At 46.1% G+C, this 25,132-nt stretch overlaps 1 protein-coding gene, 1 long non-coding RNA gene and 1 pseudogene across 7 annotated transcripts; 2 read left to right on the forward strand and 1 right to left on the reverse strand.

The window, feature by feature from the left end:
* Window positions 1-966: 966 nt before the first annotated feature.
* On the forward strand, window positions 967-5,694 carry LOC119349677. 6 transcript variants are annotated; one of them, XR_005169491.1, is made up of 7 exons: window positions 967-1,345; window positions 1,666-2,773; window positions 2,859-2,938; window positions 3,373-3,583; window positions 4,972-5,077; window positions 5,203-5,356; window positions 5,635-5,694. It is a non-coding gene; the product is annotated as an uncharacterized LOC119349677 (long non-coding RNA). The 6 variants fall into 6 exon arrangements; XR_005169493.1 differs by having other exon boundaries at window positions 3,412-3,583; XR_005169494.1 differs by having other exon boundaries at window positions 968-1,345; window positions 3,454-3,583.
* A 10,533-nt stretch (window positions 5,695-16,227) lies between these two features.
* Window positions 16,228-17,222, reverse strand: LOC119349678 (probable calcium-binding protein CML14). Its single transcript, XM_037617760.1, has one exon. It carries the CDS (start codon window positions 17,115-17,117, stop codon window positions 16,590-16,592), a length of 528 nt encoding a protein of 175 aa, XP_037473657.1. The 5' UTR covers window positions 17,118-17,222; the 3' UTR covers window positions 16,228-16,589.
* A 4,347-nt stretch (window positions 17,223-21,569) lies between these two features.
* On the forward strand, window positions 21,570-23,389 carry LOC119350932 (annotated as a pseudogene).
* Window positions 23,390-25,132: the final 1,743 nt, after the last annotated feature.

The raw sequence follows: 25,132 nt of genomic DNA on the forward strand, positions 1-25,132 counted from the left end.
TTCTTGTTTTTTGCACTCGACGATCTTCAATCTGCATAATATAGTAAGGATAATTAATTATAAATACATGCAATGAAAGAGTCGAGCTATATATAGAGACTTAATGATAGAAATAGTACTTATAGACAGTAGCAAAAGACCGTTAGTTTATCGAGGGCCTTTTGATTGAAGAACGCGAAGAACTCCTCAAATGGAACAGTCAACAGATCAGTTCCAACGAGGTCGTGCTCCTCTTTAATATTCAGATACAAAGCATTCGTCCCTTCAGACTCTCTGCAGGTTTTCATGTACCAATCATGAAATCTTCGCGTCATAGTTGTTAGAGATTTTTCATCTTTGACGAGAGGCATTCCGTACTCGTATCTGTGTTCGTCCACCTCCAAGAAATCTGGAATTTGATCGTCAGGCAGGTAATCTTCAAGATTGCCATAACCGGCCACCGTCCCCGGAGCATTACCACTACTGGAAACAGGAAATTTGCCACCAGCCAACTCTTTGCCATCTGCCAGCTAATAGCAAAGAACGTCTTTGCCATCTGCTTATAAAAAACAGATGGCAAAGAACTGACAGATGGCAAAGAACATGGTTGCCATCAGCCAATTCTTTGTCATCTGCTAGTGGATGACAAATAATCTTTGCCATCAGCCAGCAGATGGCAAAGAGGTTGGCAAATCTTGTGGCCGTCAAGAGCGTAACGCCGTACCAGCCCCACCTCTTTGCCATCTGCCAGCAGACGGCAAAGATTCTTTGCCATCTGCAGGCAGATGGCAAAGAGATGCGATTATTTTTTTTTCAGGTAAAAAAACTATGGGGTTATTTTTATTCTCATTGGTTGAAATGTTTGTGTCATGGATTGATGACATGGCATCCATCCATCCATCAATCCATCCATCCCATTTATCTAAAAAAAAAGAGAAAGAAAGAAAAAGAACCCCCACCCTCCGGGCAGCCCAACCACCCAAACCCTATCCCATCCCACTCCATCGTCGCCGCCCCCCGATGCAATCTCGCCGCCACTCCATCCTCTCCAGCTCGCGCACGCTCGCCGCCGCCACGTCCGCCGCCGCGGCCGCACTCAGGGCGCAACGGCCTCCTCCCCGCTCGCCGCCCTCCTCGCCTCATCCAAGGCCGCCTCCTCATTCTACTCCGACGATGACGGCGGGATAGTCCAGCGGGGCCCGGCGCGGGCCTCGTCCGTCCCGACCCCCGCCATCGCCCCAGCCAGGGCCACCTCCGCGCTTGTCCTCGCAGACGAGCGAGGCTCCCTCTTCGCGCGACTCCCTGTTCATTCTCAAGGAGGACAGAACCAGCCCTGTTGTGTGACAACACAATTGGAGAAGTAAAGGTGAAGTTACTGACCATTTGCTACAGAATTTTTGAAATAAGGTGCAAAAGTAAGTTCATGATCCAGATTAGTTGATCCAGTATGTGTGTTTGTGATATGAAACTGGAGATGATAGATAAGTCTTTTCACCGTAAACTGTAATTGTTGCTCTTTGCCTCTTTGGTTGCACTAGAGCAAACTGAACGATTGTTGCCACGGGGCTGCGGGCATGTGCTTGTAGGCAGTGTGTATGCTGATGCTCACATTCTCTGTTTTCCCATGATATAGGACCTCTCTATTCCTTAAACTGACATACATTTGTTTATTGGGTCATACTGAAGCCATAGCAAGGCGGATGAACAAGGAGGAGACCACCGTGGGAGGGGAGCTAGGAGGGGTCTGAAGCGGTCGTCTCTTTCGAGTGCAAAGACGAGTCTGCGGTGGATGCTGGGTTGCAGCTCAGGTCGATGGTGCGGCCATGGAAACAACCTCCTCAACCTCGACAACCAATGCGTCGGCAGGGGAGCAACTAATTCCTGAACCTTTGCTTCTCCTCTTTTAATTCGAAGTTCTTAGTTTAGTTCCAGATTTCTATGCATGTAAACCTTGTTATGATTAGTTAGGTTAGTTTAGTGCTGGGGCTCATCCTTTAGTCCTTTACCCAATGTCTGATTTGTTGGCTGTTTTGGTTTGGTTGCCGTCGGATGTTAATGGAGTTACGGTGGATTTGCTCGACTTGTGGTATGCATGGTTAACAAACAACTAATCCTGCTCTTTTGATGTGTTTCTTTGGGTTCTCATCTATATGTATCTCTTCTGATGTGTGTGCCTCTTACATAGATGCGCGAGCATAGGGAAAAAGTGTAAAAGTAGACTCATCACACTCACGCTCTCGCTGCGCCATGGCTCCTTCGTCTTCAAGGATTGTGTCAGTGGCTTCGTGTCCTTGTGCTGCCGCCGTCCTATAGGCTGGTTAGGGGGTTGCTTTCCTCTTTGATGTGTGTCTGACTATGTGATAATATTCAGTTTTCTTGTGGCCGACTATGTGATAATATTCAGTTTTCTTGTGGCAGCATTTCGGAAATATGTTTTGTTCTAATTGTTGTACCAAAATAGAGTTAGCATATTTTAGTTTGATATGTATGGTTTCTTAGGTCTTTTGGGGTGATTGGTGTTCTGTTCTTACCATTACGGTTGGGTTTTGGGTGTTCTGTTGTTACTTGAAGATTCAGAATGATGTTGGAATTATGCAGGAGAGGTTGAATCAAGGCAACCATCTATATATCAGTAAGGCCTGAATCAACCAGAATTTGGCCATTCAATGATTTGCGTTCTTAGCCCCAAAGGATCATAATTCCAAAAAGTGACCAAGAAGAGCATAAGAGGGACAAGCTAAGCAAAGGAGTTAATCCTGAGTGCAATGTTCACTGTTTGTCAAACCAGATTAAGGTACATTTTTCTCCACTATTTTTATCCTCTTTTGATTCCAGAATTTTTATGTTCCTTCATTTCTAACTGTTGTAAATTTATACAGTTTGTGATGTTGCCAAATTTACTATGCACTCTCGAGATTCTCTTCACATTTGTTGATTCACCAAAAAAATCCGTAGAAAGGTAGGAAAGATTTACTAGGTGGTTAAATTTATAGAGTTAATTCATTCAATTCAACAACATTAAGACATCGTAGTTGATTGCAAAATACAAGTCACTCTCAATTTTATATTCTTTCAGATTGTTCAGGCTACATGTCTTAAGTTATTTCAAGAAAAAGTTCCCCAAAATTTGGGAGTTGCGCCAAAAGTTTCATATATGTCCTTTGATTTCTGAGGTAGTGCCAGATGGTAAACTGTTGGTGATGTCCTGTTGTAGACTGAATCTCCTTTTGGCAATTTGTCCTGTTAAGAAAAGCAATTGAAAACTGAAAATGTCATTCCTACCTACACCATTTGCATCTCTTTTTGGGGAGGTGTCATGGAAGACAGTAACCTACTTCTAATTTGCTCAATTCTTTTCAACATTCACTTTTTTATTTTTGTATTGTGTGCAAGTGTATCCCTATGCACTCTTTATTTCTGGGATTTCTAAAGGGAATTTCAGCAACAATCAAGAACGAGGGTCTGGCTGTGCAGAAACATCAGGAGGAGAACAGCAACGGCCACCGGGTGTCTGGAAAGATAATAAAGGGCAGTAAGGTTTCCAGAAGAATTGTACCCCATCGGACCCGGAGCAAGCGCCGAGCTGCTACAGGGTAGCAATGAGGTATAATAGTTGAGAGCATACATTTTCCTTTCTTATTTTTTGGATCTGCTCCAGATTCTCTCTTGGCTCCCTTAGCTCTTTCTAATACTTTTCCTCACTTCCTACAAACTATGCATCAAGCATGTATGGCTGATGTGCAGTGATGTTCCTTATATGGTCATTTGTTTTCTGTTTGTGCTGACTAGAATCAGGATCACTTTGATGATCAGAACATGCCTATATTATCAGCCGCCCTGTGTTTCCATTACAGTACTAAATCTTCTAATCTTTGCCTCTTTCAACTTTTGATCTACTTCCAGAATAGTTGAGCTGGCAAAGACATTACCGTACAATGATTTTGGGATTTGCTGCAGACTATCATGCAATGTGCTTTGTGAATGTTCGATACACATTTTGCATTTAGATAGAAGACTCATTTGAGCCATTTCATATCCGGTACAAGATATATTAGGATTGTATGGTAAGCGCTGAACCATTTAACATGAATCAGTAGATTTCCGCTGGGTGTAAGATGATTTAACTGTTATATCAGCAGAATGTGTAATTTTTATTCTGGTAACCCAATTTGTGTGTCTACGCGGCATATGTAGTTACATCATGTTTTGAGAATTTATTCTACGTTTTTATGTGTACCAAGAAAATGAGTTCATCTCAATCTTTGCTCTGTTTCGATCGTTCATAATTGATTGGAGAATGTTCTTATGGATAACTAAAATTGGTTCGGTTAGTAATGAGATATTAATAGGGTCGGGTAAGCCATGCTGAGGTGGAAAAAAATATAGTAGTCACCCCTTATGTTTAGGATGAACTTGATCATAGCAAACTCATTAGATAGTATAGTCATCGGTATCTTTTCATGTTATTGACATATTTAATGTATTCGAATAAATATATATATGAAACGAAAAAATATCATGCACAACGATAGAAGGAGAAAACGGCGCAGCAAAGCGCGCGTATGCCTCTAGTTCAATAGATTTTCTAGACATTTTATTGTGTCTCATGCTGAAAAAGAAAATGCACAATGAGCTTGTTTGACTTTTTTGATACTTAGAGTATACTTAATCAGGGGGCAGTGTTATTTCCTGTGATCTTTCATGTCATTTGCTAGTGTGATGCTTCAAGATGACAAATTTAAAAACCTAAACTATTGTAAATAAGCGTTCTGCATCTTGAGCATTTAAATGTGAGCACTTAACCATTGTACAGCTTTTGCATATTTTGTTTTGTATTTCTTTTATAAATGATGATAGTCTACGCAAGATGTACACATGTTAATTTTTGTTGACTTGAATCTGTTATGCCCTTGATTTTTTTTACTTAGCTTAAACCAGAACAACAACATCATTGATATTTACTGATCTCCACCTCGCTCTTTGCACTCGCAGACTTGAAGGCATCTATCGTCCCAGCTTTCAGAATGGAGAAACTAGTGAGTTTCATATATGACCTGAATGAAATGTTTAGGACTTGCGGCAGTGGACTTTGCTACTGGTGCGATCTATTTCCTGTTTTTGTCTACTAATCATCAGTTACTAGAATTTACCTTCTGCCTGCTACTGCTTGTTTCTTGATGCCACTAGTTTATACTGAAATGTGGAGACTTTACAACTTGCAAGATCATTCGGTGGTGGTGACCCATATGATGGCGATTCGCTCCGGCATTCCAGTTTTGGCGGTGGTGGTGCTGCTGCTCCTATGATGGTAGACTCGTCTGATTCCCCTAGCCGCATCCATGGTGATGAAGCTCGGCCTAGGCTAGAACCCCCTCCGGTGAGCTCCTCACGTCCTCTTATACCCTCCTACTTGCTTGTTGGTTTTATGCTCCGCCTTTGTGAGGTGTAATTATTCAATTTTGTTCATAGTCGAGCATTGGATGATATTGTATTTGTCATGATGTACATGGTTCATGAACTATGCCAACCTGCAGCTTTGTTGTACTAGTGATAGTAGGATAATGCAAGTTTTGACAATCCATGCATATTTCCGCATCATAATAATCTTCTTCTTCTAGTCTTCTTCTTCTAACTTTCTTCTTTCCCATTTTACAGATTTGCTTAAGATCACGGAAGCTTGGGTTGATGGAGTGCTTGTATTTAGTTTTTGTTTTGACCTTGTGAAACTTGCTACCTATGGATGAAACTGTGTAATATTGATGAAATTATGTATATGTATGGATGATACTTGCTACTATTGGTAACATGTGTTGGATATATATGTGTTCATGACTATTGGTAATATGTGTTGAATATGCTATATTGGTCATATAAATATATTTGTGTTTGATTTTCTGTGAAAATGAACTGATATAAGAAAAAACAAAATTAAATGGGGCAATATAGTCACTTTGCCATCTGCTGGCAGATGGCAAAGAGCTTTGCCATCAGCTGGCAGATGGCAAAGAGGCCACGTGTCATCTACATGGGCTGGCCTATTTTGGGCTCTCTTTGCCATCTGCTGGCAGACGGCAAAGCATGCAGCCTTTGCCATCTGTTAGCAGACGGCAAAGAGCCTGTAGCCTTTGCTATCTGCTGGCAGACGGCAAAGTATGTCGTTAGCCTTCTAACGGGGCTAACCCCGTTAAGAGGCTTTGCCATCTGCCAGCTGAAGGCAAAGGCACAGGCTCTTTGCCATCAGCCAGCAGACGGCAAAGAAGCCTTTGTCGGCAGGGTTTCAGACAAACTGTTTGCCATCTCCTGGCAGATGGCAAAGCCTTTGCCATCCGCCGACCATGCCTTTGCCATCTGCCATGGTAGATGGTAAAGTGCCAGATTCCAGTGGTGAGCGACGATGTCGCCGCTAGACACATTGAGCGGGGGGCACGATTGTTGTGCTTGTTCGCCGAGCTGGGCAATTTTTTTCCCAGCTGCTCGTTCTTTTAACCTTTTATCACTGACAGTACTTCTCGACCGCTGGGCTTCGAGATATGTCTTTGCAGTAATGCGCTCATAGTTGTTTCTCGGCGGAGACTTTGGTGGTTTCCTCGGGGCATCGATAGTGCGCTTTGCTTTCACCAGATCTACCTTCTCCTCCGGAGGTGGATGTCTCTTTGCTTTCACCCCTTCAAAGAAGTCCTTCACATGGGCCCGCACGATCGTCGCATTTTCCTCCTCGGTCCTCTCGTACGGTAACTTCTCTAGAGGCTTGAGAGGTGGACCTTATTTGTATTGCCTCCCGCCTCTGTTGGCTGTACTGCTAGGCGCCGGAGCAGACGGAGCGGCTGTGGCGCCCGTCTTCTTTCATGCTTGCTTACGAGGCGGAGGAGAAGGACTACAACACGCAGGAGCAGCCGGGGCAGCGGCGGGTCTCTTCCGCCCTTGCTGGCGAGGCGGAGAAGGAGGAGGCTGCTGGCTGCTCGGGCGCGCCGGTGCAGGCGGAGGAGGCGGAGTGCCACCACGCGCCGGAGAAGGAGGAGGCTGCTGGTTGCTCGGGCACGCCGGCGCAGGCGAAGAAGGAGGTGGAGTGCCACCACGCGCCGGAGAAGGAGGAGGATGCTGGCTGCTCGGGCGCGCCGGCGCAGGCGGAGAAGGAGGCGGAGTGCCGCCACGCGTGGGAGAAGGAGGCCCAGTGCCCTGATCGACACTCGCCGGAGGAGGAGGCGGTGAAGGAGGCGGAGTGCCCTGACTCGCCGGAGGAGGAGGAGGAGGCGGAGGCGTCCAGTTCGGAAGGTTGATGAGCTCCTTCCGCCATAGGCATGGAGTCTTCAGAGCAGAACCCAGCCTAGTCTCCCCTTCACCGGTAGGGTAGTCAAGCTGGAGGTCCTCAAATCCCTCCGTTATTTCATCCATCATCACCCTGACATATCCTTTTGAAATCGGCCGGCAGTGATAAGTTGCGCCTTGTTCAGTAGGATAAACAGAGCCAACAGCCGCCTTGACCTTCAAATTCATCCATCGCGTCATAATGTGGCAATTTTGAGCCCCCGTGATAGCATCCACGGCATAGCTGGCAGGAGCCGTCAAGACATGCTCCGGCTGAAGCAGCTCGGTGGAAGCCACGCTGCTTCTCCGCTGAGATGGCGGGGTAGCTTCGGGGAAGCTTTGGCAGGTCGTTTGTTGCAATCTGCTTCTCGTTCCTCTAGCCCCATTACCCTTTCGTGCAGCGCCTGCAGTTGGCTCTGCTCCAGTTTCTTCCTCCTCTCGTGGGTTTTGTAACCCCCTGCGTCCGGAAAACCAACATTCCATGGAATGGAGTCTGGCGTGCCTCGTGTCCGTCCAGGGTGCTCAGGATTCCCGAGGGCCATTGTGAGCTCGTCCTTCTCCCTATCTGGAACGAACGTCCCTTGCTGCGCTGCATGGATATACTTCCGAAGCCTTGTGACTGGTGTTTTCAGTTGCTCATCCGTCCAACGGCACTTCCCTGATACAGGGTCCAAGGTTCCGCGAGCCCCGAAGAACCAAGTCCGGCAACGGTCTGGCCACCTCATTGTCTCCGGTTCGATCCCTTTATCAAGCAGATCATTTTCAGCCTTGGACCACTTAGGCCGGGCTTGCAGGTAGCCACCTGACCCCGTGCGATGGTGAAACTTCTTCTTCGCAGCATTTTGCTTGTTTGTCGTCGACATCTTCTTACTCTTTTCCGAAGTCGTGTAGGCCACAAATGCGGGCCAGTGATCTCTGATCTTCTCATATTTGCCGATGAATTCTGGTGTCTCTTCTTTGCCGACAAACTTTTTCAGCTCTTTCCTCCACCTCCTGAATAGGTCTGCCATCTTCTTAAGAGCACAAGACTTGATTAATTGCTCTTTAACTGTCTTCTCCGGATCCTCCTCTGGCGGTAGGGTGAAATTTGCCTTCGGCTCAGTCCAAAGATCATCTTTCTGCATATCATTGACATAAGACACCTGAGGGTCTTCCTCCTTAGGCTTATACCATTGGTGGATGTTGATCGGGATCTTGTCCCTAACAAGAACCCCGCACTGAGCAACAAATGCGTTCTTTGTCCGGATGGGTTCAATCGATTCGCCATCGCGCGCGATTGCTGTGATCTCAAACCTTTCATCCGAGCTCAACTTTTTCTTCAGGCCTTGTCTCCTTACCGAAGTTGTGCTCGATCCAGAGGGCTAGAAAAAGGAAGAAAGACGAGAGTTAATTAATATGTGTACATATACCAAAACAATGGATGCATCAATTAACTAGTCAGCACGGGCTTAACTAATATATATATACCTGGCCGGACTCGGTTCGGTCACTGGAGCAGTCAGCACGGTCTCCTTCTTGTACCTCCATTGGGTCATCATCGGAGCCATCATGAACATAGCCCTCTTCTTGTACCGGCATTAATGGGCCGGAGCCATCATGAACATAGCCCTCTTCTTCACCCAGTCCTTCCTGACCAACGACATCGTTGAAAAATGACGCAATGACATCAGTTCCTTCTGCGATTATCTCCCCCAACATCGCTTCTGTTGCTTCGTCTCGGTAGTGCTCCATAGTTTCTGCAAATATTTACAACATGTCAATTATTATTCAAACATGGTACAGATGGATATATATTAGTGGCAAACGTAGAACTAGCTAGCTAATCACAATAAGGAATCATGTTAGTGGCCTCGACGCTGCTTCTCTAGGGTTTGGGGTGGCCTAGACAACGCTTCAAGGGTTTGGGGTGGCCTAGACACAACGCTTCAAGGGTTTGGGGTGGCCTCGACAACAACGCTCTTTTAACTTGGTAAATTTGGGTGGCCTCAAGAGAGTTTGTCGGGTAGGGGTGCAGCGGAAGGGGGTAGGAGACCAATATCGTTTTTTCTCTAGGGTTTGGGTGTCCTCGAGAGTTTTGGTCGAACGAGAGGGCCGAGGGGGGGGGGGTATATCGATGGCGACAGAGGAGAAGATCGAAGAAAAAAAGAAGAAAAAAAAGAAGAGAAGAAGAAAGGAATAGAGGAGAAGAAGAAAAAACAAAAAGAAAGGAATAGAGGAGAAGAAGAAAAAATAAAAAATATTCTATTTTTTCTTATTCTCCTCTATTCCTTTCTTCTTCTCCTCTTCTTTTTCTTCTTTTTTCCTCTTCTTATTTATTTCTCCTCTTCTTCCTCTCCTCTTCTTCTCCTTTCTTCCTCTTCTTATTTTCCTTTTTCCTCTCCTTCCTTTTCTTCTTCTTCTTCCTTCTTCCTTCTTCTTTTCTTCCTTTTCCTTATTTTACTTTTTCCTCTACAGTAACCTAAAATGCACTAATCTAAAATCGATATCTACTAACAACCTAAATAAAAAATTAATACATATATTAAAAAACATATATAAACAAAAAAATGCTATGAACATTATATTCATACATAGATAGCCACATCCATTCATCATATAGCTACCACATACATATAGACATTATATATATATATATATATGAAAAAAATGCACATATATACACATACAAACACATATATGTATACACATATATACATATATACACATACAAACACATATATACACATATATATATACATATACACAAAAAATGCATATATATACATATATACACAAAAAAATGCAGGGCAGGGGGCAGGGGCGCGAGAGCATGTGCTCACAGGGGGCGGCGGCGAAGGCGAAGGCGAGCAGCCTGACGACGTAGGTGGCGGCGGCGACGGCGAAGGCGAGCAGCCTGACGGCGTCGGTTGCAGCCGCGACGACAAGGTGGAGCAGGGGCGTCGGGCGGCGACGACGACGAGGAGGAGCAGGGGGCATCGGGGGAGAAGTGGGGGATTTGGTCGAAAACTGCTAAGTGGCACGAACCGGGACCAATGCCCCCTTTAGTCCCGGTTGGTGCCACCAACCGGGACCAAAGGCCTCTTTTCAGCAGCCCAAAAGGCGGGAAGCGGCGGCCTTTGGTCCCGGTTGGTGCCACGAACCGGGACTAAAGGGTGGGCATTGGTACCGGTTGGTGCCACGAACCGGGACCAATGCACCCCTTTAGTCCCGGTTGGTGCCACCAACCGGGACCAAAGGTCCCTGCGCTGCCCGCGTCCCGACCAAAATTTAGTCCCACCTCGCTAGTTGAGAGGGGCTCGGAGTGGTTTATAAGCCCTGCTGCGGCTACCCTCTCGAGCTCCTCTCAAATGCAGGCTTACGGGCCTAATCTCACACTATGCTGCTGTGGGCCTATTGGGCCTACTACGGGCCTGAATCCTGGCCCAGGTTGGGTTTCTAGTCGTATTCAGGCCGTGATGGCCCAATAGGTGGCAGTTTTTTTATTTTTTCCCTAGTTTTTTGTTTTGTTTTTTGCATTATTTTTTTTGTTTTTTGCTTTATTTTTTAATTCTTTTTGCTTTTAGGTCAGAAAAATTATAAACTTTCTATTAGTGCCATTAGTTTTAGAAAAAATATTTTGTTTTTTTTGTTTTCTTTGTTGCTTTATTTATTTTATTTTGTTTCTACTTACAACAAAATACTTATTGTTCCTATTTTTATTTATTTTATTAAAGTTTATGTTTACTTGATTTTCTTTTAAGTCACAAACTTTCTGTTAGTGCCATTAGTTTTCAAATTTGAATAGTTAAAATTTGAATTCTTTGAAATTTGTGTGAATCACAAGTTTGTGATTAACTTTACTAAAAAATGAACATAGATGCGCCTATAGAGAAAAGAGTCCTAGACGAACCGGGGCCAATGGCCCACATGGCTGCCCTCTTGAGAGTGTTCTTGGTGAGAACATAGTTGACAAGGAGCGAACCGGGATTAATGGTATTACGAGGGTCGAACCATAAGACATTAAAGCATTTCAAAATGAACTCTGAAAAAGTTGAAAGTTGGCATGGTATCATAATTTCACGCACATAGCATGTGCATGTACAAAACGGACAATGGTATCATACTCGTCTGTTACAAAGTTGGCATGGTATCATCATAATAGTTGCGGGAGAAAGCCTTCACTTTTTCTTCGCTTGTGTCATTTGCTTATTGCGCCGTAACCATGGATAATTTTCATCGTTTATCAGGATGCTGGGGTCAGCCTTGACTTTGAAGGGAGGAATTTCATGAAACTTTTCATAATCTTCAGACATGTCTGTCTTGCCCTCCACTCCCACGATGTCCCTTTTTCCTGAAAGAACTATGTGGCGCTTTGGCTCATCGTATGACGTATTCGCTTCCTTATCTTTTCTTTTTCTCGGTCTGGTAGACATGTCCTTCACATAGATAACATGTGCCACATCATTGGCTAGGATGAACGGTTCGTGAGTGTACCCAAGATTTTTCAGATCCACTGTTGTCATTCCGTATTGTGGGTCTACCTGTACCCCGCCTCCTGACAGATTGACCCATTTGCACTTAAACAAAGGAACCTTAAAATCATGTCCGTAGTCAAGTTCCCATATGTCCGCTATGTAACCATAATACGTGTCCTTTCCCCTCTCGGTCGTTGCATCAAAGTGGACACCGCTGTTTTGGTTGGTGCTCTTTTTATCTTGGTCAATCGTGTAAATTGTATTCCCATTTATCTCGTATCATTTCCAAATCGTAACAGTCGAAGATGGTCCCCTGGACAACAAGTACAACTCATCACAAACAGTGTTGTCAACTCTGAGACGTGTTTCCAACCAACTGCTGAAAGTCCTGATGTGTTCACATGTAATCCAGTCGTCGCACTGCTCCGGGTGTTTGGAGCGAAGACTGTTCTTGTGTTCATCGACATACAGGGTCACCAAGGTAGAGTTCTGTAGAACTGTGTAGCGTGCTTGAGACCAAGAATATCCGTCCCTGGATATTATTGAGTCCCTTCTAAGCGTGCCTTTTCCAGTCAGTCTCCCCACATACCGCGTAGGGAGACCTATCTTCTTAAGGCCAGGAATAAAGTCAACACAAAACCCGATGACATCCTCTGTTTGATCGCCCATGGAGATGTTTCCTTCTGGCCTAGCGCGGTTACGGACATATTTCTTTAGGACTCCCATGAACCTCTCAAAGGGGCACATATTGTGTAGAAATACGGGGCCCAGAATGACAATCTCGTCGACTAGATGAACTAGGACGTGCGTCATGATATTGAAGAAGGATGGTGGGAACACCAGCTCGAAACTGACAAGACATTGCACCACATCACTCCTTAGCCTTGGTATGATTTCTGGATCGATCACCTTCTGAGAGATTGCATTGAGGAATGCACATAGCTTCACAATGGCTAATCGGACGTTTTCTGGTAGAAGCCCCCTCAATGCAACCAGAAGCAGTTGCGTCATAATCACGTGGCAGTCATGAGACTTTAGGTTCTGGAACTTTTTCTCTGGCATATTTATTATTCCCTTTATATTCGACGAGAAGCCAGTCGGGACCTTCATACTAAGCAGGCATTCAAAGAAGATTTCCTTCTCTTCTTTGGTAAGAGCATAGCTGGCAGGACCTTCATACTGCTTTGGAGGCATATGCCGTCTTTCGTGCAAACGTTGCAGGTCCTCCCGTGCCTCAGCTGTATCTTTTGTCTTTCCATACACGCCCAAGAAGCCTAGCAGGTTCACGCAAAGGTTCTTCGTCACGTGCATCACGTCAATTGAAGAGCGGACCTCTAGGTCTTTCCAGTAGGGTAGGTCCCAAAATATAGATTTTTTCTTCCACATGGGTGCGTGTCCCCCAGCGTCGTTCGGAACAGTTAGTGCGCCGGAACCCTTTCCAAAGATTACGTGTAAATCATTGACCATAGCAAGTACGTGATCACCGGTATGCATGGCGGGCTTCTTCCGGTGATCTTCCTCTCCTTTCAAATACCTTCCTTTCTTTCGACATTGATGGTTGGTCAGAAGAAATCGATGATGGCCCAGGTACACATTCTTCCTGCAGCTTCCCAGGTATATACTTTCGGTGTCAAGTAAATAGTGCATGCATGCGTGGTATCCCTTATTTGTCTGTCCTAAAAGGTTACTGAGAGCGGGCCAATAATTATTGATCACGAATAGCAACGCCTTTAGGTCAAATTCCTCCTGTTTGTGCTCATCCCACGTACGTACACCGTTTCCATTCCACAGCTGTAAAAGTTCTTCAACTAATGGCCTTAGGTACACATCAATGTCGCTGCCGGGTTGCTTAGGGCCTTGGATGAGAACTGGCATCATAATGAACTTCCACTTCATGCACGTTCAAGGAGGAAGGTTATACATACATAGAGTCACGGGCCAGGTGCTGTGATTGCTGCTCTGCTCCCCGAAAGGATTAATGCCATCTGCGCTTAAAGCAAACCATATGTTCCTTGGGTCACGTGCAAACTCAGCCCAGTACTTTCTCTCGATTTTTCTCCACTGTGACCGGTCAGCGGGTGCTCTCAACTTCCCGTCTTTCTTACGGTCCTCACTGTGTCATCGCATCAACTTGGCATGCTCTCAGTTTCTGAACAGACCTTTCAACCGGGGTATTATAGGAGCATACCACATCACCTTCGCAGGAACCCTCTTCCTGGGAGGGTCGCCGTCAACATCACCAGGGTCATCTCGTCTGATATTATACCGTAATGCACCGCATACCGGGCATGTGTTCAGATCCTTGTACGCACCGCGGTAGAGGATGCAGTCATTAGGGCATGCATGTATCTTTTGCACCTCCAATCCTAGAGGGTATACAACCTTCTTTGTTGCGTATGTACTGTCGGGCAATTTGTTTTCCTTTGGAAGCTTCTTCTTCAATATTTTCAGTAGCTTCTCAAATCCTTTGTCTGGCACAACATTCTCTGCTTTCCACTGCAGCAATTCCAGTACGGTACCGAGCTTTGTGTTGCCATCTTCGCAATTGGGGTACAACCCTTTTTTGTGATCCTCTAACATGCGATCGAATTTCAGCTTCTCCTTTTGAATTTCGCATTGTGTCCTTGCATCGACAATGACCCGGCGGAGATCATCATCATCGGGCACATCGTCTGGTTCCTCTTGATCTTCAGCAGCTTCGTCCGTTGCAGCATCATCGTGCACATCGTCAGGTTCCTCTTGATGTTCAGTAGCATCACCGTATTCAGGGGGCACATAGTTGTCATCGTACTCTTCTTCTTTGCCGTCTTCCATCATAACCCTTATTTCTCCGTGCCTCGTCCAAACATTATAGTGTGGCATGAAACCCTTGTAAAGCAGGTGGGTGTGAAGGATTTTCCGGTCAGAATAAGATTTCGTATTCCCACATATATGGCATGGACAACACATAAAACCATTCTGCTTGTTTGCCTCAGCCACTTCGAGAAAATCATGCACGCCCTTAATGTACTCGGAGGTGCGTCTGTCACCATACATCCATGGCCGGTTCATCTGCGTGCATTATATATAATTAAGTGTGTCAAAAATCATTACAAAACATCATGAATAGATAATTAAGTGACTAAATTAATAGAAGTTCATCATCACATTAAAACCAAAGTACATACATAGTTCTGATCTAACAACATAAAGCTCCGCAGAGCATTTAATTAAACCATACATTGAAACTATGTAAAACATTTCAGTGAAAAACAAATGCGATCATAATCGCAACCAATGTAACAACTGATCCAACGGCATAATGATACCAAGCCTCGGTATGAATGGCATATTTTCTAATCTTTCTGATCTTCAAGCGCATTGCATCCATCTTGATCTTGTGATCATCGACGACATCCGCAACATGCAACTCCAATATCATCTTCTCCTCCTCAATTTTTCTTATTTTTTCCTTCAAGAAATTGTTTTCTTCTTCAACTAAATTTAACCTCTCGACAATAGGGTTGGTTGGAATTTCCGGTTCAACAACCTCCTAGATAAATAAATCTATGTCACATTGGTCGGCATAATTGTCATAAACAATAAATAAACCAAATAGTTATAAAAAGATAATATATACCACATCCGAATCATAGACAGGACGAGGGCCGACGGGGGCGGATACCAAAACCATCGCACTATATAAGATGCAATAATAAAAGTAAGAAAATAATACAAGTATTTATCTAAACATACAAGTAAGAATATTTTTCCTTTCAGAAAGAAGATAAGAACTAGAGGCTCACCACGGTGGTGCCGGCGATGAGATCGGCGCGAGTGATCGACGGCGGCGAAGACGGGTACAGGGCGTGACGGACCGCTAAACCTAGACAAATATTGAGGAAAATGGAGCTTGGAGGTCGAGCTTGGAGAGGAGAAAGCTTAAGTAGTGTGGCTCGGGCATTCCATCGAACACCTTGTGTGCATAGGAGGTGAGCTAGAGCACCACCAAGCCCTCTCCCCCTTGGCGGCCAGAAAAAACAGAGCAGTGTGCTCTGCTCTTACGCGAGGGGGTATATATAGGCACCTAATTGGTCCCGGTTGATGGCATGAACCGGGACTAAAGGGCAGCCTTTGGTCCCGGTTCAAGCCACAAACCGGGACCAATGGTGGTGGGCCGGGAGCGAGGCCTATTGGTCCCGGTTCGTCCCACCAACCGGGACCAAAAGGTCCAGACGAACCGGGATCAATGGCCCACGTGGCCCGGCCGGCCCCCGGGGCTCACGAACCGGGTACAATGCCATCATTGGTCCCGGTTTTGGACGGAACCGGGACTAATGGGCTGACCCGGCCTGGACCAATGCCTCCTTTTCTACTAGTGGCTGCTACATGGCAACGACAGCTCCACCGGAGTGATGATTCCAAATAGTTGAAAGAGAAATTACTCATGATACATAATTTTACGTAAATAATTCGAACAAAGATCACAATCTGGACTCAGTAAACCGAATGAGTCAATGTCCATCTCTATTTGCAAAAATGGACAGGAGACGGACGGATCCATCGCGGCCTTGGAGGATAGCACCGTGTGTGCACATCTCCTGTTCCATACGGCAGAAATACCTCCACGCAGCGGACGCATCGATTGACCAAATTACCAAAATTTATACACATTTCAGGTCAACGTTGCAATTCCGTGCGAGTTCGTTACAGTTCATCCGATCCGGCCCTCGAACCATCCTACTGCCACTAATTCTAGCATGAAGAAGAACGAAACATACTACCACCGATCCTAATTAATCAGAGAACCATGACGGGACATCAATCAGTCGATCCGACCCAGAGCCAGCCGGAGCCCGGCGGGCCATCATCTCAGGCGGCGGGGACGCCGAGGAAGTCGAGCGCGGACCTGGCCATGACGGCGGCGAACTCCCCGAAGCTAATCACGCCGTCCCCATCCGCATCGGCGTCCCGCATCATCGTCCGCAGCTCCTCGAACGTGAGCGGCTGGCCGAGCTTGGCCATGGAGCGCGCGAGCTCGGCGGCGGAGATGTAGCCGTTGCCGTCGCGGTCGAAGGCGCGGAAGACCTCGAGCAGCTGCGCCTGGTCGACGAGCCGCGGCGCGTGGGCGGTGAGGACCGGCGCGATGGCGCGCGCCAGCTCGTCGAACTCCACGGTGCCGCTGCCGTCGGCGTCGATGGCGAGGAGGAGGGCCCGGGACTCGTCGCCCGTGGGGCGCAGGCCGAGGGAGCGGAGCAGGGCCGCCAGCTCGAGCTGGGTGAGGCTGCCGTCGCCGTCCATGTCGAAGCGGTCGAAGAGGGAGCGCAGCTGCTTCAGCTGGCTGCCCCGCAGCGACGCCGCGCCCTTCGCCGGCGGTGGGGATGGCGATGGCTTCGTCATGGTGGTGGAGTGAAAGGTTGTATCTGCTTTGACTTGGGCAAGGTGAGGGTGGGGCTGGATTGGATCGGGGGAGGTGGGGGTGGGGATGGAGAATGGGTTTGGGGTGAGACCGGGGTGGAGAAGACGACTTTGGTATATATTTATGGAGGGGAAGGGGGGAGAGATTGCCGGACGGGCGGCAGGCAGGGAGGAAGACGCGTCGGCGTTGGTGGTGACCGGGTCGGCGGGTGCATGCACGGAAGGAGCGGAGGAGGAGGTGGGTGCGCGTCAAAAACTTCAGTGTCGTATCTTCTTGTTTTTACCTCCCCTTTCTTGGTGGCTGCCTCAGGTTGGCTGTAAAACTTGCAAGCTATAATTAACCTCTCATTAATATTTTTAGGCCAGCTTGCAAACCTACTTGAGAGAGGGGGATGGTCAGTGGCTCAATGCTGCTGGCGTGAGGTTTTACTTGGTTGTGTGGCATGCAAAATCAGACATGGAGTACAAAAGAACTTGGTGTTTGTAGCTTTTCTTTCTTAACAAAAAACACTTGAGTCTATTAACCAAACTAGTAGTAGAAACATCTTTATCAAAAAAAGTGGGTCGCGCTAACTGCCACACGTGTGGCATATACGACATGCGCCCACACACCATGTGTGGTGTACGCAGGAGGCAGCCCACACGGGTTGTGTGTGGGCGGACATTAGAATTGCCCACACGTGTGGGCGCGGCTATTTCGTGCCACACGTCCAACAAGTACTACTTATCTTCACCCCGTGTGTGTGGCACGAAGCAAAAATGCCCACACGTCCTAGCGCAGCTACATTAAGTACTCCGCGGGATGACGGTTTAGTTGCCATCCTGGTTGGCAGATGTAGTTATCCGGTATGGCAACTGTAGTTATAAAAGCATGGCAACTCTATCTGTTTTGGTTAAATATAGTTGCCATGTCTAATTTATGATAGTTGCCGCGTGTAATCAAACCGTAGTTGCCGTGTGTGATTAGCTACTTGCCATATATGGTCAAAACAGTAGTTGCCATGTGTGTTTACCTAGTTGCCGCGTGTGGTCCAACTATAGTTGCCATGTATTGTTAATCACAGTTGCCATGTGTGTTTATCTGGTTGCCACGTGCGCGCAACTGCAGTTGCCGTGTAGCAAAGAATCACCGTTGCCATGTGTGTGTACCGAGTTGCCACGTTCGCGTAACTGCAGTTCGGTTGCCATATGTGTACCGAGTTGCCACGTTCGCATAACTGCAGTTGCCATCCACAAGGTAGGAGTGTCGTGTGGGTGAAAAGCAGTTCGCCCACACGCGCATGACCTAGGTGGTGGCTGTGTGGGTGAAAAGCAGTTTGCCCACACAACTCAGCTGGCAAACAACGTGGTGCGGGTGTGTGGGCAAACTCTCCAACGCCCACACACCAGCCCCGTCCTACGTGGCACACCAAATCCACCATTTCGTGTCAAGATTCGTGCAAAAGACAGTGAACGATGATTCAGGCGTGTGGGCGAGTTGAACAGCGCCCACACGTGTGGGCGTTAACATTTCCGAAAAAAGTAGTAGAAACATAATATAAGTAACTATAAAAAGAAATTGTGCTAGGGTCCGAATAAGCCGATGGCGTGCCGCTCAAATGCTCAAGCCATCATAACATTGCTCGCGGACCGAAAGTTATCATGACCAAGGTTTTGCAAGACCACCGCCCTAAAGAAAAGAAGAAATCGTCACAACCAGGAAAGCTTGGCTTCCAATAAAACCCTCACGCATGACGCATCACTTCGACACCTGAGGATGCACCAAAGTGACCAAGATGACCGCAAAGGATATTGAGAATCTTTGCCTGCGAACCATAGACGCCACCGCATACAAAAACATCGAGATGGATGAATTAATCATCGACAAAATAACGCCGTCACTATCTGCAATGCACCACCGAGGACTAATTTATTGTATGACGTCGCCACTACCTGTCGTAAGGGTTGAAGCGACGGACAACGAAGGCCTACCTAAAATTTCAGAATGGAAGAACCACATCTCCATCATAGATCGAAGCCTTCCAGCGCTCCCACCGCAATAGGTCCACTGAATGAGGATGGGGTGGACCACATCTCACCGGTGAAGGAAAGGTAGCAGCGCGGCGCGCCCAAGATAACCTCTCGCTAGGGTTAGGAGCCAAAGGGCTTGGGTAGTCTATAACTTGTGTGCGTTTTTTTCAGCCGGATCTTTGCGCGGTTGGGCAATTTTCGATTCGAAACTTTGAACTAGTTTTGCAAATTTAATTTCTAGAGACAGTTTAGGCATATGATTATTGTCTGAAGTAAAAAAAAAAGTTCTATAGAATGACTGACTGGTTGCATAGGAGACGAGGAGAGTGACTCCAGGTGAGGTGGGTGGAAACAGCGCGGTAGTTCCTTGTTGGTTTTTCGTTCCCTGGTGGTGCATGTACCTGAACTCAGGTCAGCTGTAACTATCTCCAAGTAAAAACAACTTAGCTGTGAGTAGCAAGTTATAATCAGCCTCTCCTCATTATTTTTAGACCAGCTCGTAAACGTGCTCGAGCCTTGAGAGCGAGATGGTGATGGTGCTGCTGCTGGCGTGAGGTTTACTTGGTCTCGATCGGTACTTGCATACAGCTCGCGGGACAATAATTCTACTCCTACGTAGCCGCTACTAATTCCTACATAAACTTCCAACCTAACCGCACAGATCCACTATTAATGCCCCACATCAACCATTACGTAAAATGCTCATGTGACTTTACGTGGATCTAGCAAAGCCTGCTTGGGGGGAGGTTCAAAAAAGGGCAAAAATGAAGGAGAATTTAACTGTCGGGGTGAAAAATTTTGCTCGTTCAGTCGTTCTGCGCATATACCGTGTGATGACAGCCTTGAACCCTGGGTTGGGAGTGTCCACACGGCAAAGGAGGTTCATCTTTGGACATCCTTCGCATGCATGCATGCAGGACAAAATGATGGTCCATGGACGACAGCCCACAGGGAGGAAAGCAGGGGCTGAATTTTCTATCAGCCGTTCGTTGGTTACACTGCCTACTAGCTAGCTCTGCACCAGCTAGCTCAACCCCGGAGGAAGGTGCACGGAATCCACCCACCCAGGGCCAGCCGGCCAGGACTAGAAGAAAGCTAGTAGCAGGCAGGTCAAGATCGTCAGCAGCAGCGGCAGAGAAATGAGAATCTTACACCTGCCCTACTATTCTAGCACAAACAATATACTGGACGAGTAGCATCTAATCTAATCTAATCTAATCACCCACCGCCACCGGCATATGGGTCGGTCATGCTCATGCATCTGCATAAACATCCACGGTTCCAGATCTGATCTGCTGCCAACAAATTAAACCAATCAGAAATTAAATGATGGTTGTGCTGGAATAATGTGGCCTCATGATTGGCTACCCATGTCCCACCGATTTGCATGGAAGCCACGTACGGTACGGTGCTTGCCGATCATGAAATGCGCGGCATGCAGATCAGCGCACCGTCGCCAACGATGCATCCGCCCGCCTGTTTTTATGCTGCCAGGTCAACGTATTATTCTACGTTTCCTGTTTTTATTTATACACCAGCTTCGTAATTTGCTTGATTACAAGGTCGTGGGGCCTGCAATGCAAAACTAGATGCAGATCACTACTCGTGGTACAAAACTTGGCGTGAGCCGCGCCGCCGCCTGCTCAAACGGCAAACCGCTCGATCGATCCTCCGTCTCCCCCGACGCCGGCGATGCGTCGCATCTCCTCTCCCTCGTCGCCATCCCTCTCTTCCGTCCTCTCGCGACGACGACTTCTCCCGCCGCCCAATCCACCCGTCCGTCGTCTCTCCCGGTGGGTTTTCCTCCTCCTCTTCTTCTCGCGCCAGAGTTTTATTGGTACAACCCCTGCTTGGTTGATATAGTTTTGGATCTAGACTTGCGTAATCTCCCGGCGGCTCTGTGCATGTAATTGTCCGTACCTTCTCATTCTTTCTAGTATGTATTTTTGTATCCCAACTGTTAGACGGTTTAGGTGTTTCTTACCTATGCAAATAGTCATGAAAAATCATGAGAACATGTTGTAACATCCTTATGATTATTTATCATGGTGAAAAAAGATGAACTCACATAGGGTTTCTAGAAAGAGAGAAACAAAACAAAACTTCTATAAGGGAATGCAATAAAATATTTTAGTAGTCGGGCGAGAAGTATTTTAGTAAGTTATGAAATACCCGAGGAGAGTAAAATTGACTATCTCTCTCATTGAAAATATTTTCAGAGAAAAATTTCCGGTGAAAAAGATCATAGACAGTTTCCACTTTTTTTTGAGCAATATAGATAGTTTCCACTTGGATGATAAAGAAAAAGTGAATAATTGACCATGGAACATTAAGGGGTGTGTTTAATCATTACATGTGTACTATTATTTAATTATTTATTTCAAAAATAACTTGTATTTTTTATGTGAAGCTTGGTTCGAGGCAATGACGTTAACAGAGCCCGCGGGTTGCCTCATTGACATTGGCAGTGGATATTGTAAGCGTCATCCACCTAGCCGCATGTTCCAAATTTTCTCTTTAAAGTTGGCTAAAACTCCCATCGATGATAGGCCAATACAGTTGTATGGATACATAGCAGTGTGAGATCATTTGGACCTATTGCTTAATTATGTCGTCAATTTCAGTAGAGATGATCCCATCAGCGTGGAACAGGTGTGTATCATTAATTATCTGTAATTTTTTAAGTCTACCTTACCCCATTGTGTTTGTTCTGCTTAACATTGTGAAGATAAAACCATGCATTCATCATCTCTTTAAAGTATTCAATACTGTCTTCATCTCTTGGTGCAGTTTTGGACGTGGTTTTTGAATTATTGCCCTCATGGGCAAAGCAATCTCCCAAATTGTGCCTAGGAAATGGTACTCCGAGCGTCCAATACGTTTTTTACATGAGGGGGTTAATCAGAACAAACCAAAATACTTGAAGGGGTTAAGTTATTTAATTCTTCATTTCAAATTAATGTTTTTCATTTTGCATTGTCGCATGCATAGAACTTATGGACTGGATCATACATACTCTTGATAGCGTGCTACAAACCACTTAGGCTGTGTTCGGCAATACTCCGCTCCTTCGCGAGGGAGCGGAGCGGGCGGTGCACCCATTTGGCCGCTCACTAAAATTCCACTGTATGTCGCTCCGCTCCGCAGCGGAGAGATTCCGAACGGCCTCTTAATCTCTTGTATGACGTCATTATATACGCTTCACATTGACTAATATGTACAAAGTCTAACATTGTGAATTGACGATTTACCATGGAAACAGTTCAAATTTCTGCAACTAAGTGACTCTCAAAAACAATTTATGGAAGTAAGTGTGTTCCAAATGACAAATAAGACAGAGTTATTTTGGACCCTTCGTTACTACTCTGCATGAATGGTGCCGTCACTACATAGGTTTTTCTATTTTTCTCTTCTCACTTGGACATGCTGAAACAAAACCAAACAAGTTAGGGAATGTGGGCATTTCCCATCTCTTAACACCGTTATGCACCTTGTAACCATTCAGCTCAATAGAAGACAAACATCATGGTCATCAACTGTAAAATATCCCCTAGAAGTGTATATTAGTACAAGGGAAACTTTTAGCTCGAGATATTTGTCACTTTCATACGAAGAACTACTAAACAATAATAACAATTTTTTCGTAGGGTTCTTCCATCAGCATGGTCGGCCCAAAGAGAGGGATAGATCTGAGTGGCAACATTGTAGTCGAATACGACATGAGGATCAAGACAGACGAAGAAGTAAAGCATGACCTACAACTGATCGACGGCGCATAGATGATACGCCACAAGGACATGAGGGATTGCTGGGCATTCACGAGTCGTATCCACGGCAACCACGGCGCAATAGACCTCACTTTGTCGGCCCTTGATGATGCGGTTGAGGCGACCGTGGAAGTCGTCATATCGGAAGTGCGGAGCGGCTTCGCTCTGCGCCTTGGGTGCTTCATTGGTGGGGTGGAAGAGGAGATCCCAATCTTCGACGGCGCCATCGGTAGCGAGGCACATGGGTTGAAATTAAAAAGGTTTGTGGTGGCTGTAATGATAAGGTCTTGGATGAAGTTGGAATTTAAGGTGGCCCCGGAGTCGGCTCGGTGTCAGTTTGCCTTCATGGCGAACAACCATGGGGTTTCTTGTGGGAACATGAAGATGGATTTTGCATTGTTCTCAGTGAAGGTGACATGGTCGTCTTTGCCTTCGTGGGCACCGAGCTTACACCGGCGGCCCAAGCATTCAAGCTAGATGTGAAAAACCGCATAACTTCACACTCTAGCTCCTTTTCAACAACCGTACAATAATATCCCCATTAAGTGCATATTAGTACAAGCGAAATATGAACGTAAGGGAAGCATTTAGCTTGGGATATTTCTTATTTTCTTGTTTTTATATGGATAGCTATGGAGCAATAGCAGTTTCACGGAGTTCTTCCATCAACATGGCCGACCCTAAGCGAGTGATAGATCTGCGCGGCAACATCGTGATCGAATATGACATGAGGATCAAGACAGGCGAAGCAAGACCTATAGTAGATTAACGGCGCACAGATGATATGTTGCAAGGACCTGCTGGACCGCCAAGCGTTCACGAGCCGCATCCACAATTACCGCGCATGCAGCGGTCAACGTGATTGCATCGGCCCTTGAGGACACGGTCGAGGTGACAGTTGAGCTATGTGGCTTGAAGTTAAAGAGGTTCACTGTTATTGTGGTGATAGTGTCCTGATGAAGTTGGAGCTCAAGGTTGAGCCCAAAGTCGTGCTGAGTGCCACTTTGTCTTCGAGGCAAACAACCATCGGGTTTCTTACCAGAATATGCAGAGGGATTGTGCGTCGTCCCAGTGAATGTGGCCTTCCTTCGGCATGATGGTGCCCATGTTTGCCAGTCAAGCCCTAAGTTGTTTAGGTGGGTGATGCGATGTTTTTTTTTGAAAAGAAAGGGGTTTCCCCTCGCCCCAACTTTTATTGAAAGCCAAGGCAAACCAACACACACGGACTATTAAACAGCGCTCGGCAGCAGCCCAAGAGTAGCTGCCACAGATGGTCACATGAGCAGGGTTCAAACTACCCTATTACAACAGTTTTTTACACAGGTCCAAAACTGGACGCATCACCAGTAAAAACACACATGCTAGCCTACATGAAGATCAACGACAAGCAGCCAACTAGCAATGCATGCCCCAGCTATGGATCCAGGACTCCTCTAATTATTCTCTTCATCTCCAGGCGATTCTAAGCAATTCCCCTCTTCGATAGTCCAGCAGCTTTAAGCACCGGAGAAGAAGAACACCTTGAGTTTCTGAGCATAAGATTTTCCATTGCCTGATCGTTTCCCCCAACAGATTCAAGACACAATGTATACTTCACCATCTTCGCCCCTGGAAAACAAAATCATTGCGCAAACGCCATAAGCTCCACAAGGCAGCAGCAACAGATATATTCAAAGCTTCACAATGTTTTCGTTTCCTCCAGAAGGAGGCTAACATAGTAAAAGAATCAGGTACATCAATCTTAAAGCATTCAGCCACCAGGTCCCAGACCTGCCTGGCAACAATGCAGTCAAAGAACAGATGTTGAATGGTTTCTAATTCATCACAAAAGACACACGTCTTATCTTCTACATGTTTACGTTTGGCCAAGTTGTCTCTGGTTAGACTCTTATTGTAATAAATCAACCAAAGAAACACACGAATATTAGGGGGAACTTTAATTTTCCAAATATCATCTTTGATCTCAGAAGTGATCCCTCCAAAGTTAATCAGTTTGTAAAAAGATCTGACTGAATATTTACTAAATGCGTCCAACCTCCAAACAGGCTGATCTGGTGAATCAGACAATACCACTTGCTTCACTATATTAACGAGCTCAACCCATCTGGATAGAGTCTCTCCATTCACACATCTCCTAAATGTTAATTGGAGCTCACCCCCAACCCACACTTGGGCCAGTGTAGCTTCTTGTTGTTGACAGATATCAAACAATCCCAAAAA

The sequence above is a fragment of the Triticum dicoccoides genome, chromosome 1B, assembly GCF_002162155.2.
Source record: "Triticum dicoccoides isolate Atlit2015 ecotype Zavitan chromosome 1B, WEW_v2.0, whole genome shotgun sequence".
NCBI classification, from domain to species: Eukaryota; Viridiplantae; Streptophyta; class Magnoliopsida; order Poales; family Poaceae; genus Triticum; species Triticum dicoccoides.

Bases quoted from the DNA above. Each gene is read 5' to 3' on its own strand.
- LOC119349678 (XM_037617760.1), bottom strand. From the start codon at position 17,117: ATGACGAAGCCATCGCCATCCCCACCGCCGGCGAAGGGCGCGGCGTCG.